The sequence below is a fragment of the Larimichthys crocea genome, chromosome III (assembly GCF_000972845.2).
Source record: "Larimichthys crocea isolate SSNF chromosome III, L_crocea_2.0, whole genome shotgun sequence".
NCBI lineage: Eukaryota > Metazoa > Chordata > Actinopteri > Sciaenidae > Larimichthys > Larimichthys crocea.
In genome coordinates this window covers 10,477,786-10,498,389 of record NC_040013.1, presented here as the reverse complement: position 1 = coordinate 10,498,389, position 20,604 = coordinate 10,477,786, and the positions used below count along the sequence as shown (strand labels likewise).

The 20,604-nt window shown below is 38.4% G+C and overlaps 1 protein-coding gene across 1 annotated transcript in view; it reads left to right on the top strand.

Moving 5' to 3' along the window:
- Positions 1 to 7,702: 7,702 nt before the first annotated feature.
- The window catches only part of wdr11 (WD repeat domain 11), a 51,024-nt gene continuing 38,122 nt past the window's right edge, over positions 7,703 to 20,604 (top strand). The window contains exons 1-9 of the mRNA XM_019254593.2: positions 7,703 to 7,944; positions 8,836 to 8,947; positions 10,180 to 10,333; positions 10,600 to 10,773; positions 11,123 to 11,324; positions 16,060 to 16,225; positions 18,326 to 18,428; positions 19,085 to 19,283; positions 20,306 to 20,406. Coding sequence (XP_019110138.1) covers positions 7,859 to 7,944; positions 8,836 to 8,947; positions 10,180 to 10,333; positions 10,600 to 10,773; positions 11,123 to 11,324; positions 16,060 to 16,225; positions 18,326 to 18,428; positions 19,085 to 19,283; positions 20,306 to 20,406 — 1,297 coding nt within the window. The 5' untranslated portion in view covers positions 7,703 to 7,858. The remainder of the gene's footprint in view (positions 7,945 to 8,835; positions 8,948 to 10,179; positions 10,334 to 10,599; positions 10,774 to 11,122; positions 11,325 to 16,059; positions 16,226 to 18,325; positions 18,429 to 19,084; positions 19,284 to 20,305; positions 20,407 to 20,604) is intronic.

The following is a 20,604-nucleotide window of genomic DNA, read 5'->3' as shown; positions in this document are numbered from 1 at the left end:
TAAAAGTAATCACCTGTAGTCAGGTGTTGGCCAAGCCACAAGCACACTTCAACTTTAAGGCCGTGCATCATCAGTGGCAAAAATGCCCAACTAGGCCAAGTTCTACCCTTGATGAGGTGCACAGCTCAAAATTGCCACCTAATGCTGCAATCAATTATTTCTACTACAGGTGCCACTAACCTTTTCAAAGCACAACCAATGAAATAACAGCTGTATGTGACATAGGCAGAGAGTGAACTTAAGATTATGACACAGCATTAAAAATAAGACATATTTTCACAAGTAAACCCTGACGAAATGTCAGCAGTGAGATGGGGCAACTACCAGCTTTGTAAATAGGTACATAATTTTTGAACTTAGTATGCAAATCCTATGCTAAAGTTGTCTGTTTATGTGTTTAGCGATGACACACAGTGTCAGTGGGTATGCTTCATATCACAATATAAGCAGTTGCTAGCAGGAAAACTTAGCTTAGCAATATTAAATCCCATCATGTTGTTACATAAACATTCTGATTTGTTTTTGTTGAAGAATGTATTTTTGCTGAGTGCTCTGCGCTTTGTCTCTGCAAACACCACACTCTGTGCCCTACCAAGCAAAATCTCTTATCTCATGTGACAGCTGTAGCAATTCACATGCAAGAAGTCTCTGCAGGGTTGAATACTGTTCTCATTTGGTGTTTTGATGATGCTATAAGCAAGTTTTGTCTAACATGTTGATCTAAAATCCCTCATAGATGAGATCAGGTGGTTATAAGCCATAGCCTATATGATTTATTCTTTTGTTAGTTGTTGAGCCAGGTTTTTGCTTTCATTTCTCACTGGATATATCTCAAACAATCTCACTTCAAGTTCCATTTAGTATCTGATCTTTGATCATATCATGTTATATCAAGTCTACTCAGTTGTCATATAAATAGCTATTTCCAATGTTGTTATTTTTTAATCTATAAGTACTTTACACATTTCTCTTGTGAGTGCCTAAGCTGAAAACATCTACTGTACGTTTGTTGAAGAAGATCATGTGACATGATCAAAACAGTGGTTACTAACTGGATCTTTATCTGTCAGCTGCTGTTTTTAAGGTCAAGAATGATAAAAATTATTTTTTAAAAACATCTATTCCTGTCTATTTCTGAGCAAAAAAACATAATAATGTTAATCCATTGCCACTAGCCTAAAAGCACTCCCATTTTCACTTTCTACTTTGCACTCAGATGTGGTTCAAACACTTTTATTGCTCCACAGAGATGTACTAAAACATGGCCTTCATTTGCATTCAGCTGATGAAAATCACATTTCGGTACAGGTCATTTTGAACAGTTCTGAGGTTGAAAAAATATGAAGAGTTCATTTGCAAAAACAGATATTTCTATTTTTTGTTTATTTTTCAAAATCGTGTTTTATTTTGCTGCACTCCAAAGATTATCAGACTGGTGTTGTTTTGTTTTTTGGGGGGATATACTATCTCAGTTTGTATTGTGCATTCAGGGGAAGGATCAAACTAGTGTTGGTTTATTCATTTAAAAAAATGGTGTTTATCTGTTTTTGCAAATGAATGAACTGCATGAATGCATACACAAGACAGGGGCAGCATCCTCACAAGTGAAGATCTTTATTCAGTATTCAACATCATTTATTGTTTCTCTATAGTGAAATGGATGTTGAGCATTCACCTGCAATAAAATTACAATTAAATTTCTGCCCAGGTACAAGGTCATAGTATGTATTATAATCTTTATGCTTTATGTCATTATGCCATTTATGCCCTCCTTGTCATCCCTAATTATGCTGTATTTATGATAAATAAAACATGTCCATTATGTATCATTTACCCAGTGTGAAGAAATTATGCACCCTGAGCATAAAATGATGACTCATTTTGCTGTTACAGGCTAGCAATTTAGAATCAATTTTATACCAGCAGAAGTAATAGAAATTGTGCTGACAATTACACAGATGACACTGCTTTCACTCTACGTCTCATTCAGTCTTTCATTAATATACATACGACAGATGTTCAACTGCCTGATGGTAAAAGTAAATCAGGGGTATCTTGTGGGAGTCTCTCCTCTCAAAGTGTGACATTATAACTCATTTTGACATCCAGTGCTGTAACCGTCGAGCGAGACCATTTCAAATATGGAAGAGAGCTGTTAACACATTCTGGAGGCATGATTCAAAGGTCTGCTTCATTCATGTGGATCGGTGATGCTTCATGAGCAACAGAAGGTGATGAGAACTTTGAAAGAAAAACATTTTCCAAACTTTCCAAGAGAGCTAAGACGAGACACAGTAAAACATTAACCTGAACCTCCATATGGACTTCTATGGTTACCGAGAGGTCAATAAGAATTTTATGATCCTGTTGCCTCTATTTCATGTTCCCTATGCCCACTGTGTTTGCAGGGAATTCTGATGATGTGGAGATCAAGAGGAAACGGACAGGATGGTAGAAATGAGCACTCACAGACTCTGGGGGGGAAGCTTCAGCTTGTCATTAATTCTCTGTTTAATGGGAAACATAAAAAACAGACATGACAGGGCTGTATTTTGCTGGGTGTCAGTTAAAACTTAGAGGACAGATGATGATGATAACAGGAGCCACATGATAAGCCTCTTGGCTTCTTTGGCTCTGACAGCACATCTGTTGTAACTGTATGACTCTTTTATTGTGTTCTAACACATTAGGATTTGTCTGTGACTTTTTATGGTTTGTTTTTCCTGCTTTGATATTGTGTAAAATATATCACTTGTGCAGTTTTGAAACTCCATATTCACAATTTTTTTTTTGTGTGGAACTGAGTACAATTTTATAGGCACTGAAAAATGCATTACCGTCCAGTGAAAGAACATACATCTCCAACATATAAATCTAGCAACATGTACAGAAGTAAAGGTTACAGAGCAACATGGATGGGTGAAATTGCTCTTATAGGGAACCTATACAGTATGTTTCCTTCCTGCCTGCAGCAATTCAGAATGATGGTAATGGTACTCTGAGTGCCTGAACTTAGTGCACAGTAACACAATTATCTAACACATCCTGGTTACTAACATGGAGTGTGTTACATGGTGTGTACTATTATGTGTAATTTTGTTATTATGTGTCCGATTTTGTTTACCTAGTTCTGTGCTCGTACTATGTATACTCTAACTGTGACCTGCCAAAAGAATGCAAAGATTTGCTTTACTCTGGTAAAATACATCAAATTATAACGTGTAGGTTTAATTTATGCTGCACATAGACACAAAATGCCGTTAAGTCAGTAACTTCAGTTATAAGTGCAATACAGTTTCCTAATGTTAGACACCTTAAGCTATAGTGGTCATTCAGATCAAGTACGCATGTAGCAACAAAACCAGTGTGAACTGAACTGCATAATGTTATGTTTTATTATTTTTATTACTCATTATTCAAATGTTACATAATCATCCATAAAAAGAATAAGTCATTCTTTGAGTGAAACTTAAGTAGGTTATCGAAATCTCCCAATTTTACTTTGTCTTTTGTCATGAACAAATCATTTTATGTTTTTCCCTGTAAGGCAGAGGTTCATTTTTTTAACCAAGCCCCACTTACAAGATAGAAGATATATCAGTGACCCACTTATGCAAATGGGAAATGTAAAAATCTGACTTATTTTTCACTCTTTTAAAGGATTAGTTATGTAAAAGAACAACACAAGAGGAATGTATCAGAAAGATATTGTGTGAAGATGTGTGTTAAAAATATTTGAGCCATCTCAGCACATTCTAAGAGTTGCAGAACGATTTCATTATTATAATTTTTTTTAACTATGAAGCCTTTTGCTAAATAATAACTATTTTAAAAGATAAATTAAATTTTTTTTAAATATCTAAGATGAAAAGTATCTAAGATGAAAACACACTGCCACGAGGTCTGCCCCAGATCCTATTTGAGATTCACAGTACAAAGGAACATCATAGAGGAGTCAATAGAGAACATCATGAAAGTGAGAGTCAATAGAGTTTGTGTGAATAAACAATTCATGCACATCAATAAAATTCATCATACTCATAAACACATCTAAAATAAGGGTGGATATTGAGGCTGGATATACAGATGGGTAGCAGAAATAATGGGGACATTTCACACGACTGACGGCCAGCAGTCAAGTGCACTCAGAGCACTCAGGCTCTAATTGGGTTTTTACGTGACCCAAAGTGTGATTATCCCTGCTCTCCATTTTCATTACAGAGCCTTCATTACACATCGTGGCTCGGGTACCTTGGCCAACACCACCACGGAAACCTAAAGGCTTAAGGGAGAAAAACAAGAGAGAAAAATAAAGGATTGATTTAGCTTTCACTCAAGTAATGTCTGTCCTGAGAGGATAAGCTAACTAGACTGCCTTTCCAGTGTGAAACAGGAGAGAGTTAACAAGTGACTTTTGCATCTCAAGCTTAAGACCCAAATAATGACCTTCAGACTTGCCAGAGACTAAAACAGGACTGAAAGGATTACATTCTTCAGTTGGCCAGATGAAACCATCCTCCGATAAAAAAAAATAGCTCAAAAACTAACCCTAACCTTAACCAGTGTTATCAGAAAGCGGAAAGTAAGATTTGCAGTGGTTTTGGAAGGCACTGAGTGAGATAGTGAATGGGATAGAATGCAACATAACATAACATATTGATTTTAACTACTACATAATAGTGTGTCAGCCTAGTGTTTCTGTGGGTTTGTTTTGCTGTCTGTCTACCTCCTACTGGTGAAAAATGACCCAGTGCGATTCCTTGTAAAAACAAATCTTGCACACAGCTGTAGAAATAGCAACATGCAAATAAATTATGTACGTTATGTTGATGTCAAGATGTGACAGACTGCAAAACAGGTCAAAAGAGTTTAATTAGGCTAATATAATCAAGTGGAAAAGAAGCACCTGAGTCTGAATGAGGTAGTAGTAACACAGCAGAGTTGTTTTCTACAGTGAACAACAGGTTGACAGGCTGACAAGAGCAGATAGATGTGCCTTAAGAAATGTTTTGATAGCACAGACATCATCTTTATAATGATCTATAATAGAAGCACATCAAAAGGTAGTTTGACAGTAAATTGTGGATGGTAAATAGCAATAAAATGACAGAAACATTGGCTGAATTGGACTTACTTGACTTACTGCTTGTTTTCATTACCATTTAGCTGACCAAGACAACCCAGACTCATAATTCTTTACGGGACACTTTGACATTTTGGGGAAAAATGCTTGGTAGTGGTGCTCATGCTTTCAGATACGAAGATCAATATAAATTTAATTTCTGCTCCTCTTTAGTTTTCAAAGAAAGAAAGGTTTCACATTCATCAAACAAGTAGTGAAAAAATATATGCTTATAGAGGAGGATAGGGAATCCTTTTTTACCCTCATACTGCCAAATGTATCAGTTCAAGTAGAGGAAGCTAATTTAAATGAGAAATGCTTAAATGAGATCAATTAGACACTGTTCCCCTAAGTCTGCAAATGACGTCTTATATTCTCCAACCTAAAGTGAGGGAAGAGTGAGAAACTGTATAATAATTCTATATCAGCTCAGCAGTAAAGGCTGCAGACTTGCAATAATTGTGATAAATGTGATGGATTCTGGGTGTATACATTAAATGTGCAGAGAACCATGACCACAAGATGATTTTGACAGACTGTCAAACGATATAAAGGTTGATGGAGTCTGAGCCAATTCACAATTAACATGCAAATCAGAAACGAGCTGCAGGGGATTGCAAACAAAATACAATAACCATGTAACAGCTATGAAACATGTTAATTTAACCTGTCTGCCACAAAGGAATGTAAGAATATTGCAATCCCTTTTCCCTATATGGATCTTTTTGTTGGACTCTAGATGATGACAATCACTTTGAAATGATACTGTGTGTTCGAATTAACATTTACTTGAACTGTTGTGATTGCACTGCATAACACAACATGTAGAATGAAGTTCGTGGAACAATCAAATCAAATGCACACTGTTAATGTTTATGACAACTAACTGGTTATCTGATATTATGAAAAACACTATTAACGGTGCATTTGCAACCAATGAACCACAAGTGAAGAAACTGTTAACCTGAACATTTTCTAATTAAAGAAAACTTGTGACCATATAATGCATTCCTTTCACATCCCATGTCAGTGTCTCCACTACAGTGTCTCTACAAATAAAAGAAAAGTCCTTTATTATTAGCGCTGTGGAAACTTGTCTTGTCAAATATGTCACAGTCAGTGGGGAGAAAAAAAATCCTTCTCAAAGGTCATCTCTGGGTTTCATGAAAATCAGTCAAATACTGTCATCTACCAGTTAATGGAAAATCTTTCTTAAGGTCGCAAAACTATAACAGATAAACTGCCCATGTTCCAATTCATTGTTCCCTCCGTACCTCCAGTATCTCATTATAACATGTTGCACTGCAAACTTTGCCTCCATTCATACCAAACTTGAAGGCTAAATTCTGCCAAAGTGTCATAGTCTGTATTATTTAGGACAAAAAGCTCAAGGTAACTTTTTCTTTCTTGAGTGAAATGTGGCATATTATTGTTATTTAACAGTGGGAGTAATTTTATTTATTGTTTTTTATATTATATAAATTTTTGTATTATTTTATTTTTTACAGAATCAAGTAGTTTTAATAAGAATAAGAGACTAACAGAAAACATTCTGACTGTAACATTAATTTAAAAAATCTCTGCAATAGGCTGCGTAGGAGTTGATATTTGATTGTGGCTGTCGACACAAGCTCCTGGTCTACCAAATCAAGGACAAATAAAGAACTTGAAAACTTGAAATCAGGGTCGGACAGCAGGATATGTCAGTGATTACAGTTTTTATCAGTGTGTCAGAACTTTTAATGAGCTGAGCAAACTGGTTGTCAGTCATTTGTTCAGGGTCTATTCTCCCTATAAGAATCATCCAGGACATCTGTTCTTTCCCCAGAGACACGCCTGTGTGTTCCAACTAATGTGCCAGCTTGAGTCGCCACAGGGAGGCAAAGCCACCATATAAAAGGCATGAAGATTTTGATGGTTTGAACTGCCAACAGTTGTTTGAGGTAGTTTAGGATTTAAGTTGCACAGCTGCAGTGGCCAAAAGCCATGCACTGCTCTCCCTGGTATTTTGCTTCCAAACCCAACAGACTAGATTATGACGCCATCACATTCCTAGGAGCATACTTGCTTTGAACCATGTGAGGCGCTCTGGTATTTCACTCTGATGCACCTAGTGGGCATAGGATTTACACAGTGGGCAATTTATAATGAAGTTGCTGAAACAATATATTATATTTTATGCATATTTCATGTAATCATACTTTGGATTTAATTGGTACTTTAGTTAAATACAGCTTCTGAGTTATTTTATTTACATAGGTAGATTTACAAGTGCTGCCTGTGTGTCTACCTGATAATAATCAGAAATTTCACCCCACCAATAAATTCTTTGGGACAGTAAGTAAGTTGTCAAATTTGTTTCTTAAATCAAACATTGATTAAAGAAAACAATGTACAATTATTAGATATGGATAGCTATGCAATGTCTAAACCCTCACACGACTATTGGATTTGGCATTTCTGCATTTGGAACAAATAGTAGATTCAGTAGAAAAGTGAAATATTCGTTTTTATCCGTTAAATGTTTGACATTTTTCCAACATTTTGTTTCCGCTTTGACAAACACCAGAAGTCAGTTGCGGAACCCTGTTGCGCTGGGGTTTGTTCCCACACGGCGTTTCGTGTAGAGGCACCGTGTCACTTCCTGTTAGGACTCTCAGCAGAGCCGAAGCTAATCAGCTGTTAGCCGCTTTTTGTCAACAAATGTGAATGTGGCGCAAACATTGACACACAACAATGATTCCGTACACGGTCAACATCAAACTAGCGGCTCGGACATTGACTGGCACTCTCAATTTGCAGAATAAAACCGCCGTGGACTGGTGAGTACTGACTGCTGCTGTGTCGTCAGCTTTATTTTGTAGGAGATGACAGATGATGACGAGCTGATCGCGTGCATCTCACGTTACTGTTTTCTTTTATTGCTGCCTATAAATATCCAAGCATTTGGAGGTGCTGATCATGTCGATTTTTCTCCTCATCAGCACAGAGAAACATGCTCGGGCTCTTGAGTCATGTGATGTTGTTATGTGACATGTAGCTGGGCCTGGTGTGTAACCCAGCAGAGACTGACTGCAGTGCCACTTACACACGGACATTAGTTCTAAACCACATAAGTGGAGCTGGTCATGATTTATTCATGAACCATCTTTAGTAAAAGACTTTTAGTCTAGGTGTTTACATCATGCAGGCAGACAGTATGTGAATGAAAAGCTAGATATGTATGGTCATTTCATCAAGTCTTCACCTGCAGCTGCTTTATTTTTTTCTGTTATTTCCATATTTTGATTTACAGTCACTTCACAGTCAGGGAATATATATATATATATATATATATATATATATATATATGTTATATTTGAGTTTCAAAATGTAATATGAGATTGAGCCACATCTGCATTTTGACGTTGTGCACGCACTGAGAGATGAAGATGGATGTCTCCAGCATAGAACGGAAAGCAGGACATTGTAATGCAGACCCAGCTTTCGAGGAACACTATATTCATAGGAGAGGTTATTCAAACTAATGTATGATGGACACGGTTATTTATGTTGTCTCCTAAAATAAAATGTTGTACTCTTTATGTGCAGCACTTGGCTCAGTATGCCTCATTTATTCCCGAAGTGGAAAGAATCTCCAGTTCACTTCATCAGTCACTTTTCCTCTTTCCTGTCCCCTTCCTGCCCTTCTCTCTGGCTTTCATTTGCCACAGGGGTTGGCAGGGGCTGATAGCTCAGGGATGTCACTCCAGTATTCTCATCATCGATCCAAAGACATCCCAGACCATTCAGGTGTTGGAGAGGCACAAAGCTAATGTGGTCAAGGTGAGTTTCAGAAGTATATGACTTAGGTTTTCCTCTGTTTAATAATTTTTTCCACAATAGGGCTGCAGCTAATGGTTCCTTCATTTTCAATCACTCGGTTATTTTCTCAATTAAATGATCTGCTACCTTTTAAAGGTTGTTCTGATTACATACAAAACAGAAATTCTGTTCTGGGGCTTCACTCTGCTTCACTTCGTTCTGTAACGTTTTGTTCTTTCCCAATGACAAAAAGTCTTTATCGAATACACAATTCCTGGAAGCAAAATCATACATGTTACGTGTTGCAGTTTAAGTCAGCATATGTGTTTGTGAAGTACGGTTCGTAAGCATCAAATGTCTCCAGTGTGTTAACTGTATGTCATGCTGTCTGTACTATTTCTGTATATTTAAGTTTCTTGCTGATTTTCTGCTGTACACTTTAAATACAAACACACAACTATTTATGCAGTAATATTTTATAACACAGTATTAGTGATAGCGCTGCGTGACCTTGAGCTGAGTTGTTTTCGTCCTTCTCTGGCAGACAAATTCAGCTCATTTTCACTTTGTAAGCCAACACCACAACACAGATAAAGGTTGCTTCTGCATTCTGACAGAGAGTCCTTTAGTGTGTATGTGCCGATATACATTTACACATGTGTGTATTTATGTTTGTGGGTTTTGTAGAAGGGTAAATAATGAGTAATAAATTTTGCGGTGATAATCAATGCCTGGGCTCAATCCGTGGCTCACATTCCTCACTCTGAGACACACTTTAATCTTGTAAAGCACCGCAGTCACAGCAGCTTGGCATTCCTCACCACCCAGTCTGACATAAGAGAGCATTAAAAACAAAAGAAAGCAGAAGTGGCCACAGTGAAGAGTGGTGCCTATTCAGGAACAAATATGCAGAGAGAATCAATTATTTAAACACCAACTTGTTCACAGTCATTTGTCTTTGCAGAGCTTGCATTGGCTGCATTTCACTGTTGTGTGCGTTCTATAGGGACTGTCTTATTTCTTTAATTTCCTGTATCTTGCTCTCTCAAACCAACATTTATATGGACTAGTTATTAGTTTATACAGAACAAGACCTGGTCTGGATAGGTCTTTTAATTATGAAATGTATCATCTTCTATGTCAGAAAAATATTACTTCTGTTTATTTATATTTCACAAATGGCAAAATGTGGATGTGTTGCAGTGTCTCCAAAGCGACTGCCAGATATTCAGCACATGTTTTGTGTTTGACAGGTGAAATGGTCTAGGGAAAACTACTACCACAACCTGAGCTCTCCCTACTGTCTGCGGCTGGCTTCCGGAGATGCCTCAGGGAAGATCATAGTGTGGGATGTGGTCAGTGGCACTGCCCACTGTGAGATTCAGGAGCACTCCAAACCTATCCAGGGTAAGAGATTTTTCAGAAACTCCCCAACCCCCACCTGGCCTCCTTTCATCGTAGGTTCAGATTGATTCTTTGTCCATCTGCACTATGCAAGAGGGGGACATTACCCTGCCAGCACTGCCAAGGAGGAACTTTGAACTGTTGTTGGCCATTTGTTTTCATTAAGATGCTCTGACCATTATTCTCTGTCTTCCCCCCTGGTGCACACTACGCATCCATCCTCTTCATTTCCACATTCTCCTCTCTATCTTGCTCGCTTTCCCTGTCAGACTTGGAGTGGTTGTGGAATCAGGATGCCTCTCGCGATCTGCTGTTAGCTGTCCACCCTCCCAACTACATCGTCCTTTGGAATGGAGACACGGGCACCAAGCTGTGGAAGAAGAGCTACGCTGAAAATATCCTCTCCTTTTCTTTTGACCCCTTTGACCCTTCCAACATGGCGTGTAGGTGAACAACATCTGACTCAGCCTTAGTTTATTTAGTGTTTTGCTTTTTTTTAACTTTCTCACCCACATATACACGTCTTGGCTGTATATTGGAGCCAGTTTACAATTCATCAAGCTCAGTATGCAATCAAATTCAATACTATGCCTAACAATATATAGAACACAAATCAGAGATGTATCACTGTGCCATTTCTAGAGTGATGCATGGCATTCAATTATGCAAACCATTGAACTGTTGGAAATCTGAATGACTTTGAATGATGTTTCTAACACAGCAGCTGTGACAAACATATGAATGTTTATAATTTATAAGCTAATTATAATTTTCTTTTGGCTTTCTTGGCAGTGCTGACCAGCGAAGGAATAGTCTTTATCACAGACTTTACTCACTCCAAACCACCAGGCAGCGCTGGCAAAAAGGTTTACATCGCCAGCCCCCATGCAAGCCCTGCTCACACCAAACCTGCACCTGCCACTGCTCCCGCCCCTACTGGTGCCAAGAAGGCCCTCAACAAGGTCAAAGTGCTCATCACCAATGAAAAACCCACGTAAGAGCCACTGAATTAGACTTTTGCTTCCATAACTGTATTTTAGAATGTGTGAACAATTATTGCCTATTTGAAACTGTTTTCAAAATCTTTTCACTTCGCCCATATATCATGGTTTTACAAATCTCGCATAACCTGATCTGCATTTCAAGTAAGGTCTCTTGCTGTTTCACTCCAGTGACTGGGACTGAAGGGCATTGCTCAGGGTCAACTCAGTGAAGTTTAATTCAAACGAGTTCCACTAGATAATTCTACCAGACAATTTATCCTGCTGAAGGCATCTTAGGCCGCAAAGTATATGTATGTGCCCTTGACCAGAAGTAAATCTGTACCTGTCAGCACGTGTTAATAATGTTATGTCCTCTGTTGCTGGACAACATATTCAGGCACCGAATATGTCTTGTTCGATTCATCACATGTTTCCATCCCATAAATATGAGTATAAAATGCAAAATAAAGGTGCAGAGTGGGGAGCACATTAACAAAATATAGTGCCGTTTTGTGGATGAGTCAGCATGTCAGTGTTGTGGTTTGTTGGAAATGCTTCTGCGGAGCACAGTCCATTATTCAGGAACTTGTGTTGCTCTTCCCCACCATCATTTAGCAAGTTAACTGGCCTGTTGAAAGTGATTTGTGACACCCTGTCTGTTTTGGAGGAATTACTTAGTGGAAAAGCTATCTATCACACCTGAGGCATCTGCCAGAAATTATGTTTGTGTAACGGGATGAAATATCAGGCTTCAATCTGTGAGATTAAAAAATTGATTTTTGATCTCGTTTGTTTTGCTCAACTCCGAGTCGAATTGGGTGCGCAGCTGACTGAGCTGACTTTTCTCCCATCATGGTTTGACAGTGATCGATTTGACCAAGTTCAAGCTTTTTTTTATTTTTTAGGGTGAAGATGTCATTTCAATTAAGCTGAAGAATAAGGAAATACTTATAATAATAAGGAAGTACTTTTTAATACTAAAAGACATGAGAAGGAGAGGCTAACTTAACAAAAGTTTATATAGAACAGGAACCAAAGGCTTGTTTGATGCGACGTGTTTGATGTGCTGGCAGCTTCCCGCCTGAGCGGTTGTGGCTGTCAAACAGGCTTATTTATAGCTGCAGCACCACGGCCTCTCTGTCCACCCACCAAACTAGCTGTAATAACAAACACTCCATTAATCGCACTTGTCTTTATTTTCTCCTGCGCATGCCCATTTCAGTCTTTGTGTCTTCTGTTGGCAACTGACACCTCCTTCCCTAACTTTTCATGTGCTGTGTAATTGCTGTATTCCTTCAGTCTACCATTGTCTGTTTGTCGATTTTGGTTGTTTATCATGTCCACTGTTACAGTATCGCCCCTCTCCGGCTCTGTCCATCTGTGGTTGATAAATGGGGGGGTTTAAATAAGACTCTGCTCTCCCAGACTGTTATCAGCAACTCGTTGAATACAGTACTATATCACGCACATTAGTGTCTCATCAGGCAGCTATTAATCCAGTTGTTAGCCGGCACAGATTTGGTCCCTTTATCAAGATAACAGAAATTGGCTTCACATTCACACCTAGGCATGCCTGTTCATACACAAACACACATGGGCAGTCTAAATCGATATTTTTCTGTAATATCATTATTTACCAAGACAACAAAGATGTAATCTTAAAGATTTCTGACACCCGTTACTGTGGTAACAGCACGTGAGGTTTAACACTACAGGTCCCAGATTTGTGGGGGCAGCAAACACATGAGCAGTTATTTTGTTACAAATACAACATAAAAGTAAATAAGCTCATGTTGTTTTAATATCGAGGTCACTCAATCAGTCAATAATCAGCCTTTTTTTTGTTTTAATCACACTGAGCAAATGTGATCTGAATTCATTCTGCATGCAGTGTAGATAGGGCAAAGTGAATTTAGAGTTGGAAATGTGCAGCCTGTTTGCTGGAACTCTCCATCTAACCACTGACTGTAACTGCTCTTTATTGTTGTGCTGAGGAAAAAAATACAGAAAATGACTGTAGTATTGTTTTATACATGGATTCGATGACCGATCGCTAACCACCAATACATTATATTTCCAGTCACTGCTTCAAGATTTTCCTTTTGCATTAGCAGTAACTTGGAGATCCAGTGTGTAAGATTATTTACAAAATATGGCAGAAATGAAATATAATGTGTTTCCATTGGTGTTAAATCAACTGAAAATAAAAAATAGTGCATGTGTTTTTGTTATCTTAGAATAAGAATTTTCTATCAACAGATGCCATAAAGTCATGCCATGTTGAACTGCCATGTTTCTACAGTATCCCAGAATGAAATACTGGCTCTAGATAGGACCTTTAGTTTTTTTTTTTTTTTTTACAGTCACTAGAGTTTCTGCTTAAGTTAGGAAGGAGTGGGTGAGGGGTGGAGGTTACAGTCGGTAACTGCATTGCTAGATGCCACTAAATCCTACACACTGGCCCCTTACTGCTTTGAAATGGTAGAAAGAGACAGTAAACAACAAATAAGTAAAATTATCATACACGTTTCGTGTGTGTGTGTGTGTGAAGGCAATTTGAATCCATTGTTACAATGGCAGACTCCAACAATGAAAATTCTGTCATTTCATTGAACGGCTATTGCACAAAAAATTTCGACCAAAGGGATTACAACTTTAAATATATTGAGGATTAAAAATTAAATTTCAGGCTTGGGTAGGAGAAGAGTAAGAACAGTTTAGAGACATGGCATGAAAGAGGACATCTGTAGATATTAAAGGCTCATTCTAAGGTAACACATATAACAAAAATATAATGATTCCTATTTTCAGGTGATCATACACTAATGAGACATAATTATGCATATCATATTTGATTTTTGTCATGTTCTGTAAATAGAAAAGATTTTTGCACACTGGACCTTTTTAAATAAAAAATAAATTATTCATTATTGTCAGTTACACTAAGAAGACATGGAAGAGCACCCAGTCAAACCCCAAAATGTACCAAGCTATTTTTATAAGATCCACAGAGGATTACCTATCTTATCCACTTATGGTGACATGTTCTATGTTGTAGAAGCACCTTTTTTGTCTGTTTTTGATGATTGGATTATGATTTATGATTTATGTGGTCATTATGAGTTTGAGGTTTTGTTTTAGTCTTTTTTTTTTTTGTTCCCACTGCCATTTCCAGCTGCTGCTGCTCTTCTCTTTGCCAAGACTGTGGGGCCTCAGTTATAAAACGTAATTATGCACACATTTGGTGCTCATGTGCATATCCAAGCCAAAGTCAAAATGATTTATGCCCCACTGCCTGCCAGTATCAAGTTATGTGAGTTTATTTTAAATTGTCTGGACATCAGAAGCTGAAGCTGGAGTGACTACATGATGTATTAACATTGTATTTGATTTGAACGTCCTTTGGGTCATTTAAGTTTATTTAAGATGATTAAAAAATAGCATGAGCCAAAACTTCAGTCCTCTGAGGTAGCCTCTTGTGCTTGACACACCTCGCAAGACTCACACCGTGTGAGAACATGTGTGCATGTATAACTGTGTATGATCCATTGACTGCTGTAGCCTCTTTCTTATACACAGCAAAGAGAGAAAGAGAGATGTGAGGAGTGTGTGATGTCTTAGAAATTGGACAGCTAAATAATTTGGAGGGTTTGGGGTTACTTTTTCTTCTCTTTTTCTGTTTTCCCTCTCTGAAGATCAGGTTTTTTTTTGCATCTAAAACACAGAAGTCTCTTTTACTGTTTCATTCTGATGTTTTGCCTTTGGTGGTTCAGACAGTTCAGCCACTATCTCTGCCATGCCTGACTTCAGTAACAGTGTGATTTAGCTCAGAAACTCAGCAAGGTTCCCCTATTGAGTCCAGTTTATCTGTTACTCTTTCCTCGGGATAATAATGATCTTCATTGTGTTATAAAGTTTGTCTCTCCTTTTATTTGATCTTGTGGTGACCTAAAGGAATGAAGCTGTAGGAATGAGTTATAGCCACAGACCTGCTCATAGATTCTGTGAAAATCAGGCCCCTGTTCCCTCTTGACTGAAGTATTTGTGACTGCTTTGTTGTCATGTGGAGAGATCATACCTGACTGTTGCCATGGATAATAGCATTTCTATTTTATTTAAACACGCATAAAAGAAGTTACAACACACAGACTTAGTTTAACATTTTTAGGACTTTAGGGTAATAATGAAAGGGATTTTTGTCTGCCGTCATTCGACCACTTCACTTTTAAGTTCTCCCTCATTTGTCTGCTTCTCACAGAGCTCACAGTAATAATAACTTATTTATTCAGCTGTCTGTATGCGAAGACATGAATAAAGATCAAGGAGTTGATTTTTTGAAATGAGTTAGTTATTATTAAACTTGGTTTGAGACTTTTATCCAGCATCATCATACAGTACATCATTTTTGCATATTTTATATGCATATGTTGTTATAGCAGAGTCTCATTACACATTTAGTGATGTGTCTGCAAAATAAGACTGGCAATATATATTAGACCTTCATTTCCATTGAGCTATTACAATTTTTACCTCTTCATTAATATCTTGCCTGCAGTTTATTGGCTTAAGTATCCAAAATGGTGGCCAAATGTCACAACAGGTTAATTAATCAATACATTAGTAAATGTATTTCAGGTTTTTCCATGTACAATTTTTTATTTTTCCAGTTAAGAAAATAACCTGACACTGAAATACATTTCATTTTCCTAATTTATGTGCATTCTTATCCCTCCTCTGCACCGTTAGTGCGGAGGCGGTGACGTTGAATGACTGCCTCCAGCTGTCCTACCTGCCATCCAAGAGAAACCACATGCTGCTGCTTTATCCACGAGAGATCCTCATCCTGGATCTGGAACTCAGCCAGACGGTGGGCGTGGTTGCCATCGAGCGCTCCGGGGTGCCCTTCATTCAGGTAAGGCGATATGTACATGTACAGCAAATTCTGCATAAATGGGATTTCAGTAAAGCTGGATGGAGTCAAAGTTTGTGGATACTGCAGTCCTAAAAGACTTAACCTAGTTCTTAGTGGGGATAAGGTAATGCATTTGCTAATTGCATTAATTTTTCAAGGTCTGGATTCTGTCAGCTCTCTAATGGGTTTGAATGTGAGGGAGAGACATTCCTGCTGTGTATTTGGACGTTTCATGCAAAGACAACTTGCACAATGTTTGCACTGATGTCTTAGTAGGTCTAGGTGAGATAAATGAAAGTATGACTGTGCTGGCTCACTCTAACATGCTTCCTACATCACCATCTTTCCCTCCCCTTAAATGAACTCAGACAGAAGTTACTTTTATTGCATTACTTGAAGGGCTTACCAAAATCTTCTTTTTTTCTTATGGATGGATTCTTCCAGCAAGCCAATTCCCCCTGCCATGAATGATAAAGTTCTCTACTTTTCTTCCTCCCCCTCAGTGCTCACCTCATCAAGGTCTGATGACCACATGGCAGGGCCGTCCTTAGCTACAGAATAAAATCTCACCAGCACTATATATTGCCTGACATCTTGTTCCTTTCTATACTCACATTGAGTGGCACCGGTGACCTTTAGGTGCCAATTTCCTTCTTTTGGATTCTGGATTTCTAATTGGAAATTGATGAAGGCTGTGAGGGTATTAGATAACGGATTTGTCATGGCTGCAGAGACAATAATAGAACAGAAACTGTCTCTTAATGTAACTCTGCTCACTGCTTTCACTCCCAACTCTGTGTCTGTATGTCTGTCTGTGAATGAATGGCCTTTGTGGTGGCTTATCACTGCTTTTCACTGAGTAGATCTCATAGTTTCCGCTGTGGTGGATCTTCTGTATTTGAGCTATCTTTTTCCCTTTCATATGTATAACCTTGAAACTAACTGCACATGCCTTGATCAGTTCTCATTTTATCATTACAGTCAATTTCTGTGTGCGTGAAATAGTGTTCTCTTCTACATTTTAATTTGCATCCATAAATCACACTTTTCTTGTGTTGTCAGTGATTTTGTTTTAATAAATGTATTCATGGTTAAACAGCACAAAGATGGAGAACAAGTCTTTGTAGTCACAGAGTAAGTCCTGAAGTCACAGAGAAGTAGATGGGTATTACTCAACCGTCCAGGCTTTGTCCGGCCAACACCTCCCTTCTCTAAGTGTTATAAAGTGCTTGTCATACAGCCAATTTGCATGACTGATGACACAGTTTCAGCAAGGCTCGAGTGTAGAACCACCAAGAACCAAGAAAAAAACAAATGGAAATAAAGACACATGCACATCTATACTATACACACATACACAATGCACACTGAGTTGTCAGTTCATCACATCTAAAGCAATCTAATACAAAAACTATTAATGTAATGCATGTGGTGGGGATGTGGGTTGAAAATGAACAATATAACTGCTCAAAAACTGAAAATGATAAATGAAAAATACCACATAATTACTAAACCTGTGGGCCATAACCTTCTATTTAACTCCAAATCGGTTTGTGTATGAACTGTTATGAAAATGTGCAGAGCATTGTAACTTTTTGCACCTTAATGATTTTTGCTTAGGACAATCAATTCTTATACACAAGGCAAAGTAGGTGCTTTATGCTTGTTTCATTTACTGAGAGAGCGTTCAGGTGTAAAAATAATCTACTACTAACGTTTATTCTATTGAGAAACACTGCAAATGTTTTGATAGTTGATTTAACAAATCACTTCAAGCAATATCACCAAACATTCCGAGGTTCCAGGTTCTCCAATTTGAGTACTTTGAGTACTGAGCTTAATATTTTCCTATTGTAAATTGAATCTTTTGGGTTTTGCACTGTTTCTTAGGCAAAAGAAGCCATTTAAAGATGTTACATCACTATTCATTTTTTGCAGAGCAAACTAATAATCAATAATTAAAAACTATACATGTATAACAATTTATACTGTCGCTACCTTAATGCCCTTAGTCTACAACCTATTGAACACTCAGTCAGCTGGCCATCTTTATCCTGAACACACACATATACATCCTGACCTGTTTCCCTCTGTGTTCAGGTGATCCCCTGTGCTCAGCGGGACGCCCTCTATTGTCTCCATGAGAACGGGTGTATCACCCTCCGAGTTTGTCGCTCCACTACCACCGCAGAGGAAGCAACAGGTATGAAACCTCTGGACAGTGTACGCACACATAGAGCACATGCTAGTGGCACTGTACTCACAAACCACTCTAACTCCTGTGCCATCGTTCCTCATCTATTTAACTGAACTGCACTGCAGTCAGAGCCTGTAGCCTTTCTCTACGCTCCCGTGGGCATTTAGCCTCTTACTGTCTCATTTATCTTTGGCTTAGTGTTACAAGCCAATGGGAAACCATTGTCTTTGCTGGATCTCCCTCACTTACTCTTGTTGCTAGTCATTTTTATTTTTCCCCGCCATTTTCTTTTGTGAGCCTCTCATGCACTCAATTCCTGTCTTCTGTTCTTATCTCTTTAAATGCTGTCCTTTATCTCTCCACTCTGCTCCTTTTCTTTCTTTTCACACGGACTCAAAAAAATGTATCCGTCACACTTTGTCCCACTTGTATCTACTTCCATTCTGTCAGTCTCTGTTCCCATTATTCTTAACATCAACCCAATGTCTTCTACAATATTTTCTCTTTTTTTCTTCTTGTTTGTGCCCCCTTTCATTCACATGTTCATCAATTTGCTCTGCTTCTCTTCTTTTGTTTACTCCCCTACCCACTCAAACTGTGTCTTTCTACGGTTTTATCACTCTTATCTTGGTCTATTTATCTACCTTCTGTCTCTTCCACAGACCCAGAGCAGAGTGTTCACGAGCTTGTGTACGACCTGCGTTCTCAATGCGATGCCATCCGAGTCACCAAGACAGTCCGGCCATATCGTATGGTCATCTGTCCTGTCAACGAAAACAACGCTGCGCTAATGGTCAGTGATGGCAGAGCCATGTTGTGGGAGCTCAAAGCCCACACTGGCAAGGCTGCTGCCAATCCTAGGTATGGACACACATAACACAAATAATAAATAAGCTATATTATATATTATATTTTTTTAGGTAATGGCTGAAATGGCAGGGAGAGGGAATGGTTAAACTTTGAATACTTTCTACAGTGACTTAAACTGTCTTTAAACTACATAATCTTCTGAGCTAAATTTAGTCTTCTCAGTGCAGGTAGGGGGTGCACAGAGTTTTAAGCTATCGTTGATGAGCCCTCCTTCCCTTTGATTTAGCACTCCCTTGCTTCTGCCAAGGAGACAGTTTTCTATTTCTCCATTGGCTTCCTGTGTGGGGCAGAGAAAGGTTTGTCTGACTGAAAGCAGAATTTATTTTTGGCAAAAAAGAGAAATCTACAGCACTGAATTAAAGAGAGATGACAGGCTTGTGTTTTTTGTGATGAATTGTCCCATTGTTGTCTTGTTTGAATTGATTTGCTTAAAGTTGCCGGACGGTGGGCTTTCTATTTCAGGACTATTCAGATGTTTTTCACACTAAACTAATAATCTCATGCTTCCTTGTGATTGTTTTAACATTCTGGTGCGCAGTCTTCATATTTTACAAGCTAGAGCAAATCCTAAAAAGATGATTTGGCCTAGGTTTGATGTACTGACGTGAACTGCAATTCCACTTATGCTCTCTCTGTGAGGTGCGGTTGTCACGTGCGGTGAGGATATAAAGAAGAATTAAGATGAGTTATTTAGAGTGGGTTATTTCACTCTGCTGTACCTGTTCGATAACAGGTCAAGCCCCATCACAGTTTGCAGCAATCTAGAAAATAATTTGTCCAGAAATCATTTCTTCTTTTTTATCAAGCATCATCTAATCAATATAAGGAATTCGTACACATCATCCTCTAGGAATGCTGCTGTCTCCCTCTGGTGTAGTAATTTGTTCAATCACATTCATCACTGGCACAAGCGTTATTCATTTATCACTCCCCATTCACTTAGTGTCAATAACAGATGTGTGCCATGCTTTCAAATTGTATGTATTAATATTCTCTCTCCCCCTCTGTGTCAGCTCGGGTCTTTCGCCGCTCTACTCCCCCGTGTCGTTTTGTGGAGCTCCACTGGGTCCAAACCAGAAAAGGATTCAGGATCTCTCTCTCAACAGCATGATCGGTATGACTGTACACATCATTATCAACACCATCTGGCAAGCACCAGACATGTTGCATGTCTGCAAAGGCAAAAATCTCTCTCTCTCTCTCCATAGAGGGATGACTTTAATGAATGAATGAATGAATGAGACCTGTGAATATATGTATGTATATGTGTGAGTGTGTGTGTAGGTATATGTGAGTGTGCATCAAGCCTTTT